Source organism: Bison bison, unplaced genomic scaffold, assembly GCF_000754665.1.
Source record: "Bison bison bison isolate TAMUID 2011002044 unplaced genomic scaffold, Bison_UMD1.0 scf7180017864388, whole genome shotgun sequence".
Lineage (NCBI taxonomy): Eukaryota > Metazoa > Chordata > Mammalia > Artiodactyla > Bovidae > Bison > Bison bison.
In genome coordinates, this window is record NW_011494960.1 from 6,520,600 (window position 1) to 6,539,209 (window position 18,610).

General features: G+C 40.5%; 2 protein-coding genes across 2 annotated transcripts; one reads left to right on the forward strand and one right to left on the reverse strand.

Annotated features, from left to right (window-relative positions):
* Positions 1-655: 655 nt before the first annotated feature.
* LOC105002005 (olfactory receptor 10G6) lies at positions 656-1,591 on the reverse strand. Its single transcript, XM_010858459.1, has one exon. The coding sequence runs from the start codon at positions 1,589-1,591 to the stop codon at positions 656-658; it is 936 nt and encodes a 311-aa protein (XP_010856761.1).
* A 13,757-nt stretch (positions 1,592-15,348) lies between these two features.
* Positions 15,349-16,311, forward strand: LOC105002037 (olfactory receptor 10G9-like). The gene has a single exon (XM_010858479.1). It carries the CDS (start codon positions 15,349-15,351, stop codon positions 16,309-16,311), a length of 963 nt encoding a protein of 320 aa, XP_010856781.1.
* The last annotated feature ends 2,299 nt before the right edge of the window (positions 16,312-18,610 follow it).

The following is an 18,610-nucleotide window of genomic DNA, read 5'->3' on the forward strand; positions in this document are numbered from 1 at the left end:
AAATTTATTCTTGGTATACCCATGTCAATTTTACCAAAGTAGAATTCTGTGCAAGCTCAGGTCGTGATGCAGTGCACATTTCATGGCTCCCTTACTTTGCAGTGGAAGTGCCCTCTCAAGTTAGAGTTCACAGACCATTGTTTATCAAAGTAAAAGGCAGAGAGTGAATATGGGAAAGCCACTTACTTCCTTGAACTTCAGTTTTCCCACAGTTACATGGGAATAATAAGGCTTACCTCATATAATTGTTGTCAAGGTCAAATTATATGGTTTGCATGCAGGTTACTTGTAACCTGTAAAAAGCTATGTGGGTATCAACTCAGGGATTAGAAGCAGTAACACACATGTAGATGGATGCCACAGTGAGAGTTTTTATGTGGACAGTTTACTTATCTTAGATTGTTTTCTGCCTGTTATCATCCTTATTGAGTGTTTTAATTGATTTCCATTGTTATTCAAGGAGGAAACATGAAAAATCATGTTCAAAAATAGGTTACAATGTAGAACTTTCCAAGGTTCCCACTCCATATCTAGAAGTCATCAACTCTTTGTATGAATTCTTCATTCTCTTTCTATCTTAAAGCTCCCCAATTATCTGGTGTCTCATCTGATACCCTAAATTTTAGCATTTCCCGTATGTCTGTGATGCATGGAGTCAGTGAGGCTTCACGACCTTGCGACCTCCCAGCCTCCGTAAGGCTGCCTTCATTTCTTTGTTGCGGAGTGTGTAGATGATAGGATTAAGCAAGGGAGTGATGGCTGTGTAGAAGACAGCTACCACTCCATCCAGGGGTTCCTGAGAGCCAGGGCGCAGGTAAATGAAGGTGCAGGGCACATAGTAGACAATGACGACTGTGAGGTGGGCGGCACAGGTGGCGAAGGCGTTGTGGCGCCCGTCGGCGGACCGGATTCGCAGGATAGCAGCCACTATGTAGCCATAGGAAGTGAGGATAAGCACAAAACAGGTGAGGGCCAGGAATCCAATGTCCACAAGGGTGATCAGCTCGTTGATGGTGGTGTCAGCACAGGCTAGACGCAGCATGGCAGGAATGTCACAGAAGAAGTAGTCTACCTGGTTTGGACCACAGAAAGGCAGCCGGAATATGAAGCTTGTTTGGAAAAGTGAGTGGAGGGTGCCTCCCAGCCAGGTGCCAATGGCTAGATAGTTACAGACACTGCGGGTCATGATGGTGGCATAATGTAAAGGCTTACAAATGGCTAGGAAGCGATCATAAGCCATGAGTGTGTACAGGAAGCATTCAGTGCAGCCCAGGAAATGGAATGAAAAAAGCTGGATGACACAGCCTCCAAAGGAGATAATCCTACTGTCCAAGAGAAAGCCAGCTAACATCTTGGGGACAATGGCAGAGGAAATGGTCATGTCCAAGAGGGAGAGGTGACATAGGAACCAGTACATGGGGTGGTGGAGCTGGGTGTCCACCAAGACCGTGAGGATGATAAGCCCATTCCCAGAGACGGTGAGGGTGTAGATGACAAGGAAGGTTAGGAAGAGCAGTGTCCCCAGCTGTGGTGGGTGGTGCAGCCCCACTAAGATGAAGTGAGACACGGAAGTGTGATTTCCACGTTGCATCTTCTTGCTGTTCACATCTGCCAAAAGAAGCAGCAGAAGGGAAAAAGCGATGCTGTAAATTCTGTAGGCACGGGATATATATTCTATGTCACTGCCAAATATGGACTGAAAAGGATCTTCAAAAGAGAGGTCTTCTCTAGCTCTTGTTCATAATCGTTCTTTCTCTTCAACCCCTGATTCTGAGATTCTGCTTGAATCTCAGAGCAGATTCAAGCAGAAAAGAGCAGCTTTTCTCTCCAGGGTTAAAACCCGTGTAACAGATTATGTGTATATAGTTCCGGAGAGTGAAGGAAAGACCATACACAGAGATAGTCATGTCAGAAAGAAGAACAATTATATAATGCCTAAACCAGCCTAAGAAGAAATGACTGTTCTATTGTTTTCCTTCAGTTTGATCTCTGATCTGCATACTAGAGAGTTAGGTTACAGCTTATTTATTTACTGAGAGTTGGAATTATATTTCTTAATGTAAGTTTGCCAAATAAAAAATGTGTGTATTTTTAAAAATGCACTCTCTGGTTTATACATCAAACATAAAATATTCAGAATCTTTGAAATTATGGGAGGAATATCTATTTTTATAAATTCTATTTCAAACATACACAAGCCCTTTAAAATCATTCAGGTTAGTGAAGCAACACAAAATCCAAAATTACAACAAGATACCTGTTGTAATCTATTCTCTCTGCTTCTGCCTGCGTGCCATCCATCTTTCCATCCATCTATCCATCCACCCATCCAGCATGCATCTGTCTGTTCATATGCCCATTCAGTAATATACTGTATCTTAAGACCATGGATGCTGAAGTCAGACGTTGTTTAAACATCCTAGCTCTTCCACTTTGACTCATTGGAAATCTTGGAAATCCTATGGACAGAGGAACCTGGTGAGCTACAGTGCATGGGGTCACACAGAGTCAGACATGACTGAACGACTGAACAACAATCTTGGAAAAGCCATTTCACCTGTCTTTGCCTATTTCTAGAAATGGGAACAACTGTAGTGTCTACTTTATGGGGCGTTTGTAAGGATTAAATAAATTTACATAATTCACACTAACCCTCAATGACTTTAGCTATTATGTGTCAGGGTTCTGTATTAGAAAAATTCAGGCATTGTATCTGTGCCTCAGGTCTGAAGTGAACCTGTAACTTCCAGTGAGTTGTCACATAGTAGATTTGAGTTCTCAGAATTTGCAGCATCATCACAAAGAGGCTTTTCTCCCAGGACTACTGGTGACAGGCATCAACCACAGTGAAAGGAAGAAATCAGGAAGGTGGCTAAGAGGGTGCTAGAGCTCTTTCAGACACCGAGGGGTTATGGGAGGTATATCCTTCTTAAGTGTCCCTTTTCCCCACTGATGTTAGCTCTAATAGTCTTTTTACCAACTGGAAGCAAGTATCCAAAATAGTGTGTTACCTTTTTGAGAATTCAGGGGTCACCCAGAATCACTCAGAAGGCTTTGAAAAGTGTGGAATGAAATTTGGCTTCCAGCTGGACAGCTAGCAGGCAAAAGGACCAAGATGGCAGCTGTGGCTGACCTCTTCATCTTCTTCTACACCATGAATCACTGTGTATCCATAACCTTTATTCCTTTCAGTCTTCATCAGTGCCACAGAGACGACTCATCAGTGAAGACAGGTGTTTTGGGGACTGAGCAATTTCTTGGATCATGAGATTTTCCTTGTTAAACCTAAGAGAGTCCAGGGCAAACCAAGACAGGTGTGTACCTTAAGTAAGAGTCTAAACCACATAGACTCAGACAGCAAAGAATCTGCCCACAATTCAGGAGACCCGGGTTTGATCCCTGGGTTGGGAAGATCCTCTGGGGAAGGAAGGAAATGGCAACCCACTCCAGTATTCTTGCCTGGAGAGTTCCATGGACAGAGGAGCCTGGTAGTCTACAGCCCATGGGGTCGCAAAGAGTAGAACACGACTAAATGACTTTCACTTTCTTTCAAACCACATAGAAACTAAATAATCTCTCCACATGTAGCTACAGAATCTATTTTGAAGCAACTTCAGAGGAAATTCTTAGAGGTTTCCTGGGCATTTCCTTGATTACCAACCTTTACTGGCATCATGGTGCTCAGGCGAAAATTCAAACACACTGGCATGCCCTATGGGAACAGAGACACTCGTAACCTGATATCCACATACTTCCTTAGCCTCCTCTCTTTGTGCTCTATCCCACAAATCTGTGCTGTAGTCAAACATTCCACACACCCCCCGCCCCCGCTTTCCCTATACATTAGTCCCTTTAATATGTACTGGCCCTGTTCCACTGATGCTTGAAAAATTTCTGCTAATCTTTCAAGATCTCATTCATGTGTGATGTACTAAGTAAAGACTTGCCTCCTTTTTCCCCAAAAGGCCTTTCATTCTTTGTAGCCACCACAGTACTTCATTCACATTTCTATCATAGGTTTACTAAGCAAGTTGCAATTTGCCCTCTGTGTGCCTGATCTACCCCATCAGGCTGTGAATTCCTACGGGGACTTTGTCTCATTTTTCTTTTGATCCCAAATTTATAGCATATCTTGCACAGAAAGATTTTTATGTTTTACTGAATAGAAGGATTCCCCTCTGTCTTGTCTGGATTCCCTATTATCTAGACCCTTAATCTAGGATAACAATCAGTTATGTCTTATAATCTAGGACCTCAAATCATAAGAATTCCAATACTGAGACTGTCACTACTTACTATATTGTTTTGAGCAAATTTCTTAATATGCCTAGTGTTGGCTTCTCATTTGTAAGAGAGAGAGAGAAGGGGAGGGAGAGAGAGAGAGACAGAGAGAGAGGGACAGAGAGAGAGAGAGAGAGAGAGAGAAAGGAGGCGTTTGTGCTGATTCTTACCTAAAAAGAAATAGCTATCTTTTCTATATCAGTAAGGGTTCACACTGTAAGTTTTGTTTTGTTCCTACATACATAAAATCAATTTTCCTCCTAGCCTTAGATCTCTTTTGTACTATAAATTTTTCTCTTGTCTCCCGGTTGCCTTGGCATCTCACTCCTCATTCATTATTATAATTTATTGTTCTCTCTGCACAATAGTGTATGCCACATGAAAGAATAGTGAAATATCCTACTAGTCTCTGCATGAATCAAACACACACCATCTCTACCAGCTGTTGCTTACCATAGCTCAGATCCTCCTCCCAACCCCAGATTCCCCATAATGTACACGCATGCGTGTGTGCTTAGGCTTCCCTTATGGCTTAGCTGGTAAAGAATCCTCCTGCAATATGGGAGACCTGGGTTTGATCCCTGGGTTGGGAAGATCCCCTGGAGAAGGGAAAGGTTACCCACTCCAGTATTCTGGCCTGGAGAATTCCATGGACTATAGAGTTCATAGGGTCGCAAAGAGTCGGACACGACCGAGTGGCTTTCACTTTCACTGCACAATAATCATCGTTTTCCCCCTGGAAAGAGAGAATACCCTATTGATGGTTTTCCTATTTATAGCTAAAACTGCTCCAGTCCTGTGGTGTATACACTTTAGTCAGTACCACATTATATTATCAGCATATGATATATTCATCCGTGTAATGGGAAAGGAAGCAGTTTCTACAAGCAGTCTTGGGGAAAAGGACATGAGTACCCATATACTAGCTTTATCTGGCCATTTGTACTCTGTATGAACTGGACTAGGCTTGAAATAGATCTTGAAGCTTACCAGGGTCCAAAACTGAGAGGTAAGTTGACCTTCAATGAGCAGAGTATGAGGCCCCTCCATCCCTTGTAAAGCCTAATGCTGGGAAGAGATCTCAGGTGTCTGCACTGTTTCCAAAGTCTCTAACATACTTCTAATAAACGCAAGTCTCCCAGTGAGTTCTGTTACTAGCCCTCATCTCCCTCTCCGAGTCTTCTCTGCTGATGGCCACTACCTGGATGTGACTCTGCCCCGAGGATACTGTGTATTGCTTGCCGCAGCTTTTTCATGCTCTTTGCTGTTCTTTGTAGAGGCTCCTTTCTGAGCTCAGCAGGTTCCCTGGTCCCCTCCTATGACATGCCCTTTCTTGGCTTTGTCACTGAGCTCTTTTGGTGCACCTTTCTTGGCTCACCATCTTCTTTATAGCTTTTTTGAAGACATTGGCAGCAATCTCCCTAGGAGACTCCTCTGGAGTCTCCCTTTCTGGCAAGTAGGCTGTTCCTTCCTATAGTCCCCATGGGGTGGAGGAAGGGGGCTGATGTCACTTCTGCTTCACCCTCCAGAGGCTATTAACTTGCCCAGAAATAAGCTTCAGTGTCTTCGTTAGCAGTGAAACATGAACTATGGCTACTCAGGAAGTTTACTTACTTGCTTGTAGTATTCCTGTAGCATAGAATCCTCCTAAGAGCATGTGGATATATGTATAACTGATTCACTTTGCTGTATACTTGAAATGAATACAATATTGTAAATCAACTATACTCCAATAAAAAATTAAAAAAAAACCCAAAAAAGTGTAAAAAAAGGTGAGTGGCCAAGATGGTGGAATAGGAAGACCCAGAGCTTATCTCCTCCCATTGGCATACCAAAATTACCTCTATCTACAGAGCTATTATTGATCAGAGTGACCTGACAACTAGAAGAAGAGATTTTCTACAACTAAAGATGTAAAAAAGGAACCATAATGAAATGTGTAGGAGGGGTGTAGACCCATACCCCCAGATAAGCAACACATAAAAAGGAGCATAATCAAAATGGCAGAAGTTCTCCCCAAGAAGCTACAACTTCAAGCTCCACATCAAGCTCTGCAGACCAGGGGTCTTGGCACCAGGAAGATGAGCTGCCAGAACATCTGGCTTTGAAGGCCAGTGGGACTTGCTTTCCGGAGAGCTAGAGCGATGTAGGAAATGGAGAGTCCACTCTTAAAGGGCACACACAAAATCTCACATGCTCCAAGACTCAGGGCAGAAGCAAAAACTTGAACGGAACCTGGGTCAGGTCCAAATGCTGATCTTGGAGAGCCTCCCGGAGAGGTGGGAGGCAAGTGGGACTCACCCAGCTACCGAGGACTTGCTGGTGGCAGCCATTTGGGGGAGCTCACTCTACCCTGAGGACACCGATGCTGGCGAGTGTCCTTTTGTAGTCCTTCCTCTATTTTATTAGTGGCTGGGACTTGACCCATCTCATCAGCCAGTTGATACCACTTCTGGCCAACCATCCAGTTTCACGGGGATGCAGGTCCACCACCTGCAAGTCCTCAGTAGACCCCTCTGAGCCCCCAAGCTGCCCTAGGACTTGGTTCTGTTCAACAGAATACAAGGGACCCAGCCTTGCCAACCCCCTGGCTTACACAGTTCCCGCCCCCTAGAAACCCAGTCAGCCACCTTAGGATCCAACTCCATCTGCCAGTGCTGTACACTTTAAACTTACCCAGTCCTATATGCAATCATATCTCAATAAAACTTGAAGGAGAAATTAATAATAAAATGACTTATTTAAAAAATGCATACCAACAATGATTTAAAGTAAATAAAGCATACTAAAAAAGATATTTAACAATTATTTATTGATCTATTCATTGCCCAGTGTTATTTCAGAACTACAAATTCCTCTGTTATCATAATTAGAGGATTCCATATAATGCATTTACATAGCCTTATGTGGGATTTTTACCCACTAAGTAAGCAGTATGTCCTTTTGTATTTGGAAAAGTCCATGTTCTCTACAGAAGTTGCTTTTTTTCAAGGGTAAAATGGGGGTGTGCTCTAGGTCACTTCTCTAAAGGGCTGTCCAAGCTCTAAATATGTTTGATTTTTAAGGGACTGCCAAGTTTTTCAAATTCCATCTGGCTTAGTCTCTTCTTTGCATACTAGATGATCTAGACAGTGCTGCCTGAAATAGTGTTGCCTGTAGTAGTGTAGTGTCCTCAGTTCAGTTCAGTTCAGTCTCTCAGTCATGTCCTACTTTTTGTGACCCCATGGACTGCAGCACACCAGGCTTGCCTGTCCATCACCAGCTCCTGGAGCTTACTCAAACTCATGTCCATTGAGTCAGTGATGCCATCCAATCATCTCATCCCTTTTCATCCCCTTCTTCTCCCACCTTCAATCTTTCCCAGCATCAGGGTCTGTTCTAGTTCTTTGCATCAGGTGGCCAAAGTATTGGAGTTTCAGCTTCAGCATCAGTCCTTTCAGTGAATATTTAGGACCGATTTCCCTTAGGATGGACTGGTTGGATCTCCTTGCAGTGCAAGGGACTCTCAAGAGTCTTTTCCAACACCACAGTTCAAAAGCATCAATTCTTTGACACTCAGCTTTCTTTATAGTCCAACTCTCACATCCATACATGACTACTGGGAAAACCATAGCTTTGACTAAATGGACCTTTGTTGAAAAGTAATGTCTCTGCCTTTTTTTTTTGAAAGTTTATTTATTATTATTTTTTAATTCTATTTTATTTTTTAACTTTACAATATTGTATTGGTTTTGCCATATATCAACATGTCTCTGCTTTTTAATATGCTGTCTAGGTTGGTCATAGCTCTTCTTCCAAGGAGCAAGCGTCTTTTAATTTCATGGCTGCAGTCACCATCTGCAGTGATTTTGGAGCCCCCCAAAATAAAGTCTTTCCCTGTTTCCATTATTTCCCCATCTGTTTGCCATGAAATGATGGGACCAGATGCCATGATGTTAGTTTTCTGAATGTTGAGTTTTAAGCCAACTTTTTCACTCTCCTCTTTCACTTTCATCAAGAGGCTCTTTAGTTCCTCTTCACTTTCTGCCATAAGGATGGTGTCATCTGCATATCTGAAGTTATTGATATTTCTCCTGGCAATCTTGATTCCAGCTTGTGCTTCTTCCAGCCCAGCGTTTCTCATGATGTACTCTGCATATAAGTTAAATAAGCAGGGTGACAATATACAGCCTTGACATACTCCTTTTCCTATTTGGAACCAGTCTGTTGTTCCATGTCCAGTTCTAACTGTTGCTTCCTGACCTGCATACAGATTTTTCAGGAGATAGGTAAGGTGGTTTGGTATTCCCATTTCTTGAAGAATTTTCCACAGTTTGTTGTGACCCACATAGTAAAAAGCTTTAGTGTAGTCAATAAAGCAGAAGTAGATTTTTTTCTGGTACTCTCTTGCTTTTTTGATGATCCAGCGGATGTTGGCAATTTGATCTCTGGTTCTTCTGCCTTTTCTAAATCCAGCTTGAGCATCTGGAAATTCACAGTTCACATACTGTTGAAGCCTGGCTTGGAGAATTTTGAGCATTACTTTGCTAGCATGTGAGATGAGTGCAATTGGATGGTAGTTTGAACATTCATTGACATTGCTTTTCTTTGGGATTGGAATGAGAACTGACCTTTTGCAGTCCTATGGCCACTGCTGAGTTTTCCAAATTTGCTGGCATATTGAGTGCATCACTTTCACAGCATCATCTTTTAAGATTTATAAATAGCTCAACTGGAATTCCATCAACTCCACTAGCTTTGTTCATAGTGATGTTTCCCACGGCCCACTTGACTTCACATTCCAGAATGTCTGTCTCTGGGTGAGTGGTCGCACCATTGCGGTTATCTGGGTCATGAAGATCTTTTTTGTTTAGTTCTTCTGTGTGCTTTTGCCACCTCTATTTCAATCTGAGTTAAATTCAAAGGGCATTTTTACAATAATTAGTACGTGACATCCATGTATTCATAGCATCTTTGGCTTTAAAGTTCATTCAAATTCCAACCCTAGTACCTCTATAGGATAACTGGATATGGCAGCATTAGCTTCAATTGACAGATGATGAAATTAAAACACAGAGAGATGGAAGGAGTCCTTCCTGACTCCTGATCAAGTACACTCTCTTAGGAGGATTCTATGCTATAGGGCATTACAGAGTATTGAGAAGAGTTCCCTGTGCTATACAGTAGGTGCTTTTTAATTATCCATTTTTAATATGGTAGAGTGTATTTGTCTCTTCATTAACTAGTAATGATTTAATCATTTTTAAGGCCATTTGGGTTATCAACTGTGAATTGCAGATCCATGTTCCTTGCTCAGTTTTCAAATTTGAGAGGTGGCTTTCCATTTTTATTGATTTGCAGGCATAATTTATTTTGAATTTAAGTTCTTTGTCAATTATCTGTATTACAAATACTATTTCCTACCCTGCAGCTTGTCTTTCACTCTCGTAATGAGACTTTGTAATAAAAGAAATAAATTTAAGAATGAGAGATAGTAATGAAATTTCACAATATCATCCAAAAGTCAAACAATTAAAAGATATTCAGCTTCAGTTTTCATCAGAAAGAGAAAAATTATACCACAATAAAATATCACTTCACAATCATTAACAGGGCCAAAGTGAAAAAGACTGATGACGTCAAATGATGGTCATATGTGAAACAACTGGAAATTCCATGCACTGACACTGGGAGGATAAACTGGCAAAACTCTGTGGCAGAATCTACTAAAATGATGATAAAAATTCCCTGTGACTCAGCATTCCACTCCTAGGTATATATCTGATAGAAATACATGTATATTTTAGCCTCCAATTAAAATAAATAAATTTAAATAAAAAAAGAAATATGTGTATATGTTTATACATTTCCAAATGTGTATCTGAAAGGAAGAGATATTATATATAACCTACAGTATATAACATATAATATATAATATTATATGTAATACACCATGGGGGCTTCTCTGGTGGATCAGCAGTAAAGAATCTGCCTGCAATGCAGGAAACCACCTACCAAGCAGGAGATCTTCCCTGGGATAGGAAGATCCCTGGAGAAGGCAATGGCAATCCACTCCAGTGTTTTTACCTGGGAAATCCCATGGACAGAGGAACCTGGTGAACTACAGCCCATGGGATTGTGAGAGTCCGACATGACTTAGTGACTATACTACCACCACGATACATTATATATAGTTTTGCCAAAGAAAATTTCATATATACATACACACAGAACGTATATTCTAATAGTTTAGCACTGTTTTAAATAAGCAAAATTGGAAACTATTCAAATGCCTTTCTACGGTTGAATTAAAATGTAGTGTATTCACACAACATATATTAATATATCAAAGAGAATCTATGCTCTGCAGCTTCATGTATAAACAGCTTATGCACTTTTGATTTGTGTCCATTTGTTTATGTATGATTAGGTTCAAAATATTGAAATGTGTATATTACAATATGTGAAGTAGATGATCAGTCCAAGTTTGATGCATGAAACAAGGCACTCAAAGCAGGTGCACTGGGATGACCAAGAAGGATGGAATGGGGAGGGAGGTGGGGGGGTTTAGGATGCGGGGGACACATGTATACCCTTGGCTGATTCATGCCAATGTATGGCAAAAACCACTACAATATTGTAATTAGCCTACAATTAAAATAATTTAATTAAAAAAGCAAACTTTATTAAATATTTAAATCAGTAGCTCTCAACTGTGATTTGAAAATGTCTGTAGAAATTGTTGATTGTCTCTGGTACTTGTGTCTGTGTCTGGTGGTCATGAATGCTGTTAAATATCTCCGAATGCACCAGATAGCTCCCCATAAGCCATGTCTTGCTCACAATGTCCATAGTGCTGAGGTTGAGAAAACTTGATCTGGATCTAAAAGTAAGCAAAGATGTGTAAGACCACAATAATAGAAACTGCAAAACATTTTTGAGAGATATATAAAAGTTGCTGAAGAAATGATGGATTATAAATTGCTCAGGGCTTGGTGTTCGCTGGTGGCTCAGACGGTAAAGAATCTACCTGCAATGCAGGAGACCCAGGTTTGATCCCTGGGTCAGAATGATCCCCCAGAGATAGGAATGGCAACCCACTCCAGTATTCTTGCCTGGAGAATCCTATGGATAGAGGAGCCTGGAGGGTCCATCATGTCACAAAGAGTTGGACACGACTGAGTGACTAATACTTTTACTTTCACAGCTTGAAAGACAAGATTTTAAAAATTGTTTCTCCTCAAGGGCTCCCCATATGGCTCAGTGTTAAAGAATCTGCCTGCCAATGCAGGAGACACCAGAGATGTCTCCATCCCTGGGGTTTGATCCCTGGGTGGGGAAGATCTCATGGAGGAGGAAATGGCAACCCACTCCAGTATTCTTGCCTGGAAAATCCAATGGACAGAGGAGCCTGATGGGCTACAGTCCATGCAAAGAGTTGGGCACAGTTGAGCCACTGAGCACACACATTCTTCTCAAATTGTTAATAGATTCAATGCAGTTCTAAATATAACTGCACTAAATAAATTGTTAATAGATTCAATGCGGTTCTAAATATAACTGCACTAAATAAATCTCAGCACTTTATTCTATAGACATGTGGACCCTATAGTGTATATTCAAGTGGAGAGAGATTCCAAAATGGCCAAGATAATCCAGAGAAGTTAAAATTAATAGATTCACAATACCAGATATCAAAACTCACCATGCGGACTTCCCTGGGGGTTGAGTGGGTTAAGACCTTGGACTTGCATTGCAGGGGACCAGAGTTTGAACCCTGGTTGGGGAACTAAGATCCCACATGTGATTTAGCATAGCCAAAAATAAATAAATAAGTACATTAAAATATTTTTAAAAAGTCACTATGAAGGTTTCCTCTAGATTCTCAAGTTTTATTTATGTATTATCTTAGTGCTTTTGAGTTTTCCCCCTTTATTTAAATCTTTATTTCATCTGGGATTAGTTTTATTTTAGATATGGTATAAAGATGCCATTATTTTATAATAATTAAGAATTATAGCAGTAATTATCTCATTAATTGAAGTGGTATTTAGAAAATTGGTTTAAGTTCCCAATTGTTTTGTTTTCTATAATATAGTATGATTATGAAGCTCTTTAACTTTATAACATATGATCAAAGAGAATGAGATGCAAAATTTGTATTTTAAAATGCTATCAATTTAGTTCAGAGCATTATTTTTCATGGTTGGCTTGTTTGCTTATTTTCTTTAAAATGTCTTTACCTAAACAAATGAAGTAATGACTACCACAGATATCTAAAAACAGCTGTAAAACAGTTTGGGAATTTAGACAACTAAATTTAAATCACCTTAAAATATGCTGAAAGAAAGAGTGAGATATGAGATGGAGCACAGAAATAAGAGATGATAATTGTCGGTTCTGGGCAATTTTAAGTTGAAAATAAACCATTGTGAGTTTATCTGCATCATTGATGAGGGAATAGGGTAACAGTCCTTCTTTCCCCTTGGGTAAAACTGCTAGCTCCAGAAAGACATGAACTCTTCTCAGGAGTGTTCAAATAACAGACATACAAGGAGATACACGTATGATTTTTAAAAACTTTTAATTAGATTCTTTTTGTTGTTTTTCTGATCATTCAGGAAACCCAAGGGTAATCCAATTCCTTGTGAAAGTAAATCAAATTAAGCTCCTGCCTGTCTAGCTATGTTAGTTTCCATTCTTTGCCCTTCAACTAGTTGGGTCCTATAACAGAAATGAACCGTTCTTTCTCCACAGGCAATCACAGGTATGCCAGCTCCTTGAGTATTAACTTGCAAACAAGTACCTTGATGTAGCATGTAGAAAGTTAAATATTTTGGCAGGCTTGAGGGTAAACACAAATGAGTTTTATATTGTAATGAATCACATAGTGCAGGTGAGTTCTTACAAACGTAGCTTTCTCTCATTTCCACTTGCTTTCCTTCTTAAGCTTCCATTCAGAGATAAGATATTGTTAGATTTCCTTCTCAATGTGGCTATCAAGTCCTGTCTGCCTGTCTTTTACTCTGTCTCTGTTTCTAATTTATTCTTTCTCTCTGTTTGTATGTATGTATATATACAAATTTCACACATATACACACACATATATATATACACACAACATATGCATATCTGTATATACAGTTAGTAATAAGGACCTATGATTAGTTACTAAGTTGCTATGGCATAAAAGACAAGTCAAACACTGATAACTTTCATTGATACTTCTGCCTTAGGTCTCAGGCTACCTTGCAATTCACCTGATGAAAATTTTCATACTTTAATCTAAACGTGATTTTTCCTTATGATGGGACCCCATTGGTGCTGTAGAAATTTTCGAGATACATTTGTTCTGTGTTTTGAATTTTGATATCCACATAGGTTGTTAGGGTAAGTGTCTCTGTTATTTACTCTTTCATTTGAAATACAGCTTTAATGTAGCTTAAGGCACATTGTGTGGAGATAGGATCTGTTGTGTATGGGTTTTGCTAAGAGCAGAGAACCTCATTTCTCTCATGTTGATGAGTCTTCACTTGAAATATACTATCAGTCTTGACCTTGACAATATTTTGGATTAAACTAAAACCATCATTTCTGCCTTACTTTCCATAGTACACAATTCCAATGTTTCTTGATGTTATGCTAACATAGGTCCTTTTCTCTTACAATGGTTCTGTATTTCTTGTCACAAGTAGTAGGTTTTATGTAAGAATCTGATACTTGATGGAATTGTCTTCCCTTATGAGGGCATCACCTGGATTTATGAATATGAGGAGTAGAAGGTGGGGGGCAGGAATATCATCTCTAACAAAGCCAATACTATAAAATACTTATATATTTAAGATAGCAATATGTGTCAATATGCTAGAAGCCAGTCCCTACTCAGTGGATTGCAGTTGGGAGAACGTGTGAAGTTTATGTTCTTAGAGCCTCATGAAAGACTATTTAAAATAAGACAAGCATGTGGCCAGCAGTGTTATGAGGGTTGCTGTTTCCTAGATCATATGGGAGGCGGTAGGGAGACGGCAATGGCACCCCACTCCAGTACTCTTGCCTGGAGAATCCCATGGATGGAGGAGCCTGGTAGGCTGCAGTCCATGGAGTGGCTAAGAGTCGGACACGACTGAATGATTTCACTTTCACTTTTCACTTGCATGCATTGGAGAAGGAAATGGCAACCCACTCCAGTGTTCTTGCCTGGAGAATCCCAGGGACAGTGGCGCCTGTTGGGCTGCTGTCTATGGGGTCGCACAGAGTCGGACACGACTGATGCAACTTAGCAGCAGCAGCAGCAGCAGCAGGGATTCTATATGCAGTTTAGACTCTTAACCTGCTCTGAGACTATTTCCTATAAAAGCAGATAGTGGTGTTAGTGAGACATGAGTACCAATAACAGTGGTGAAATCTTCCTCAAAGTTGTAGCTGTGAAATTGAGAAGTCGCTATAGCACAATGAGAATTTACTTTTCCTCTCTACTCACCTCTCTGTCTGTCTCTCTCTCCATATATCTATATCTATACATTAAAAAAATAAGGCAGCAGCTTCATATAGTATGCTATCATTTATTGAGTACCTACTAACATAGGCACTTTACTAAATACCTTGCATTTATTATCTTATTTTGTACTGACATCTTCACTGAGACAGGTGATCCTGAGCTGTGAGATTAGAGGTGAGATTAGAGAACAAACTGAAACTTTGGTTTCAACATTGTGAAGCCTGGAGCAGAGGACCAAGCTGACATGACCTATGGAGAATACCAAATAGAAAACTTGCATTGTTTTATGGTGCTACGTTAGTGATATTTATGATACACCAAGAGAAATTTACAATGAATTTCTACCAATTTTTTTGCATGTATCTGTGTATGACTCTATGTCATTGAGAGTGAGATAGAAGATGAAAATGTTCTCTCTCCTTTTACAAAGGAGACTTATGATAAGCAAAGTGGAATATAACTCTAGAATTATGTATGATGTATGATGCAGATTTCATATAAAGAATGAGTTGTCAATTCTCGACTAAATGCTGGGTGCTCTTGATATTCCCATAGAGAGAGAGAGAGAGATAAATCAAAAGCCTGGAGAAATGACGAACATGAGCCTAGTGACAACGTTCGTCCTCACGGGCCTTCCCCATGCACCAGAGCTGGACACATTCCTCTTTGGAATCTTCCTGGTGATCTATGTCCTCACCGTGGTGGGGAACTTCCTCATCCTGCTGGTGATTATAGTGAATCCCCACTTGCACACCCCCATGTACTACTTCCTAACCAACCTGTCCTTCATTGACATGTGGTACTCCACGGTCACTGTGCCCAAAATGCTGATGACCCTGGTGTCCCCAGAAGGCAGTCCTATCTCTTTTCATAGCTGTGTGGCCCAGTTTTACTCCTTTGACTTCCTGGGCAGCACCGAGTGCTTCCTCTACACCGTCATGTCCTATGACCGCTTCCTGGCCATCAGTTACCCACTCAGGTACGCCAGCATGATGAGTGGGAGGACTTGTGCCATCCTGGCCACAACCACGTGGCTCAGTGGCTCTGTGCATTCTGCTGCCCAGACCACACCGACATTCCGTTTACCCTTCTGTGGACCCAACCAGATCCAGCATTACATCTGTGATGCACCATCTGTCCTCAAACTGGCCTGTGCAGACACATCCACCGTGGAGACGGTGATCTTTGTCAACATTGGGGTGGTGGCCTCAGGCTGCTTTCTCCTGATAGTGCTGTCCTACGTATCCATCGTCCATTCCATCCTGAAGATCCGCACCTCAGAGGGGAGATGGAGAGCCTTTCAGACCTGTGCCTCCCACTGCGTTGTGGTCCTTTGTTTCTATGTTCCCCTTGTTTTCATTTACCTGAGACCAGGCTCCAAGGAGGTTGTGGACAGGATTGTGGCTGTTTTCTACACTGTGATGACGCCCCTTCTGAACCCTGTGGTCTACACCCTGAGGAACAAGGACGTGAAGAAAGCTCTGCTCAAGCTTAAAGACAAAGTAATGTATTCACAGAGCAAATGGTCTCTGCAATGTAGACTTGCTCATTAAAAAATATAGTATTAAATAGTATCATATAGCATAGAAATATAGTATAGTATAATATAGTAATATAATTTTTTCAATGTGAAATGTACTTTGTCAATACTTCTCAATATTAAACTATGAACAAAATACTTGGAAATATTTGTTTCACAGATTTTTAAAAGGAATTTAAAAATTGCAATTTTTAAATTTACTGTGAATGTGCCATTCACTCATTTATCTGCAACATGTTTCTTTTTTACTTTTTCCCTAGTTTTGTTGACTTGTAATTGATTATGACATCATTTTTATCTTTTTAAGATGGAAATATTTAGCCTGGATCTTGGATGCAGAGGAATGAATTATTTATATATACTTACATTGACAATATACTTTTTTGTTTATGTCTTATGCAACAAATTGGGGATATAGAATTTTGGGGACACAGTTCAAGGATAGCATGAATTACCGGAGGCGACTTACTCATGGGTGCAGTTGTGTACCTGTCTCCTCAATTCTTTTTGTGGCTGTGTGTGTGTCTGTGTATATATATGTGTGAGTTGTAAGTGAAGGTCCCAAAGTAACTAGTCCTCTTCCCAGCACATTTGACCCTGGTCAGTGCTCCCACATTGAGAGTCCCACACTTTTGAGCAGTTTGCTGTCTCTCTAGGTATGTCTGCCAGGACAACCTGTGGCTCTGACAGGCTCCTTTTAGAGACTGGGAACCATCACCACCTTCAAAGAGCCCTGAAGTTTCTCAGGTTTGGTTAGTGTGATCAGGAGGAAGCTACCGTCAGACATCTCCAGTCTCCATTACACAATCTGACCTTGATTTCCTGTTTTAATGGACCAGGTGCCCATATTCAGCACAATCATTCTATGCTGGGTCATTACTATGGATGTTGGTGATGGTCATGTTGCTCAGAGAGCTCCTACTCTCAATATTTTAGAGTCTTGGAAATTCAGATTAATCAAACCTCAACCTTCTCTAGGACAAGGACACCTTACATTGCAGGGAGCCAAGGGTGCTTCCTACTTAGAAAGCAGAAAAATTAAAGTGCAATTAAGTCACTTGGTAGCATGGAATTTCAACATATTTCTTTTACAAGTTAGAAAAATGAGGCCTGGTAAAGAAAAAATAGCCTAAAAAACTCAATGAATAGCTACACAGCCCATACAAGTGGACTTACATGTGTAATGGATGAAGTGCTATAACTGCATGCAGACAAAAGCATATATTGGCTCAAATAAGTTTAGAAATAATTTTATGCTCTGTATCTCTGTTTCTCATCTGTGAAAGATCTTGTCTCACAATACTTTCAGGAGGATTAAATGAGTTAGTAGAAGTAAAAGTGCTTTGAGTGATACTGATCCACAATAAATTCTTAAAGTTTTAAAATTCAAACCTGGGACTACCAGCCAGATAGCATGATTTTCAGAATCATTTCTTTTATGAGTTATTTCAATGATTCCTTAGCCACTAACATAATATTTGAAAAATGCATGAATATAACTTTCCTTAAATCACTGATAATAAATTACTGTCATGATTAACACCATTACTGATTACAATGTAATTTTTCTAATTATTTTGATAAATTTGACATTTCCATATTTACTAGTTTTCACATAATTCAACCATAATAAAATCCATGAAACACTAATGTTATATGGTCTTAAATTATTCCAGAACAATTGAGAGACAAAAGCATAAACATTTTTGAGCTTGGGATATACTGGACATTTTATAAGTTAACCGTTATAGATCAGATCAGATCAGTCACTCAGTCGTGTCCGACTCTTTTCGACCCCATGAATCGCAGCATGCTAGACTGCCGGGGACTAGCCTCGGCTGATCCAGGGTATTCGAAGCGGGGACGGCGTCAGCGACCTATTTATTTAAATATTTTATCAAAGATATAAAGAGTAATAGAATGAGGATAGCTCAGTAGGAAAATTCAGTGGAGAAAAGAGGCTGAGTAGCTTGGTTTACGCAGGAGACCAATAAAACTTCAAGACAAGAAGTTTGCACCACTTACATAGGCCGCAGGCGTCCTTCCATTCTCCCGAAGGAGAGGAGACACTGAGGCCTCCCCGGTGGGATCTTAGAAGCCCAGGCATAATTAGTAAGCATGGTGGGTTCCGCGCTCCAGATGGAGACTCAGCCAGAATTTGGGAGAGAGAGCGACATGGGGAGACCAAGTTTCGGTGAACAAGGCCCGCACTTTATTTTCCAAAGTAGTTTTTATACCTTAAGTTGTGCATAGAGGATAATGGGGGAAGGGGTGGAGTCATGCAAGGACAGCAGTTCCTGGTCCTAATCGAA

Bases quoted from the DNA above. Each gene is read 5' to 3' on its own strand.
- LOC105002005 (XM_010858459.1), bottom strand. From the start codon at position 1,591: ATGCAACGTGGAAATCACACTTCCGTGTCTCACTTCATCTTAGTGGGG.
- LOC105002037 (XM_010858479.1), top strand. From the start codon at position 15,349: ATGACGAACATGAGCCTAGTGACAACGTTCGTCCTCACGGGCCTTCCC.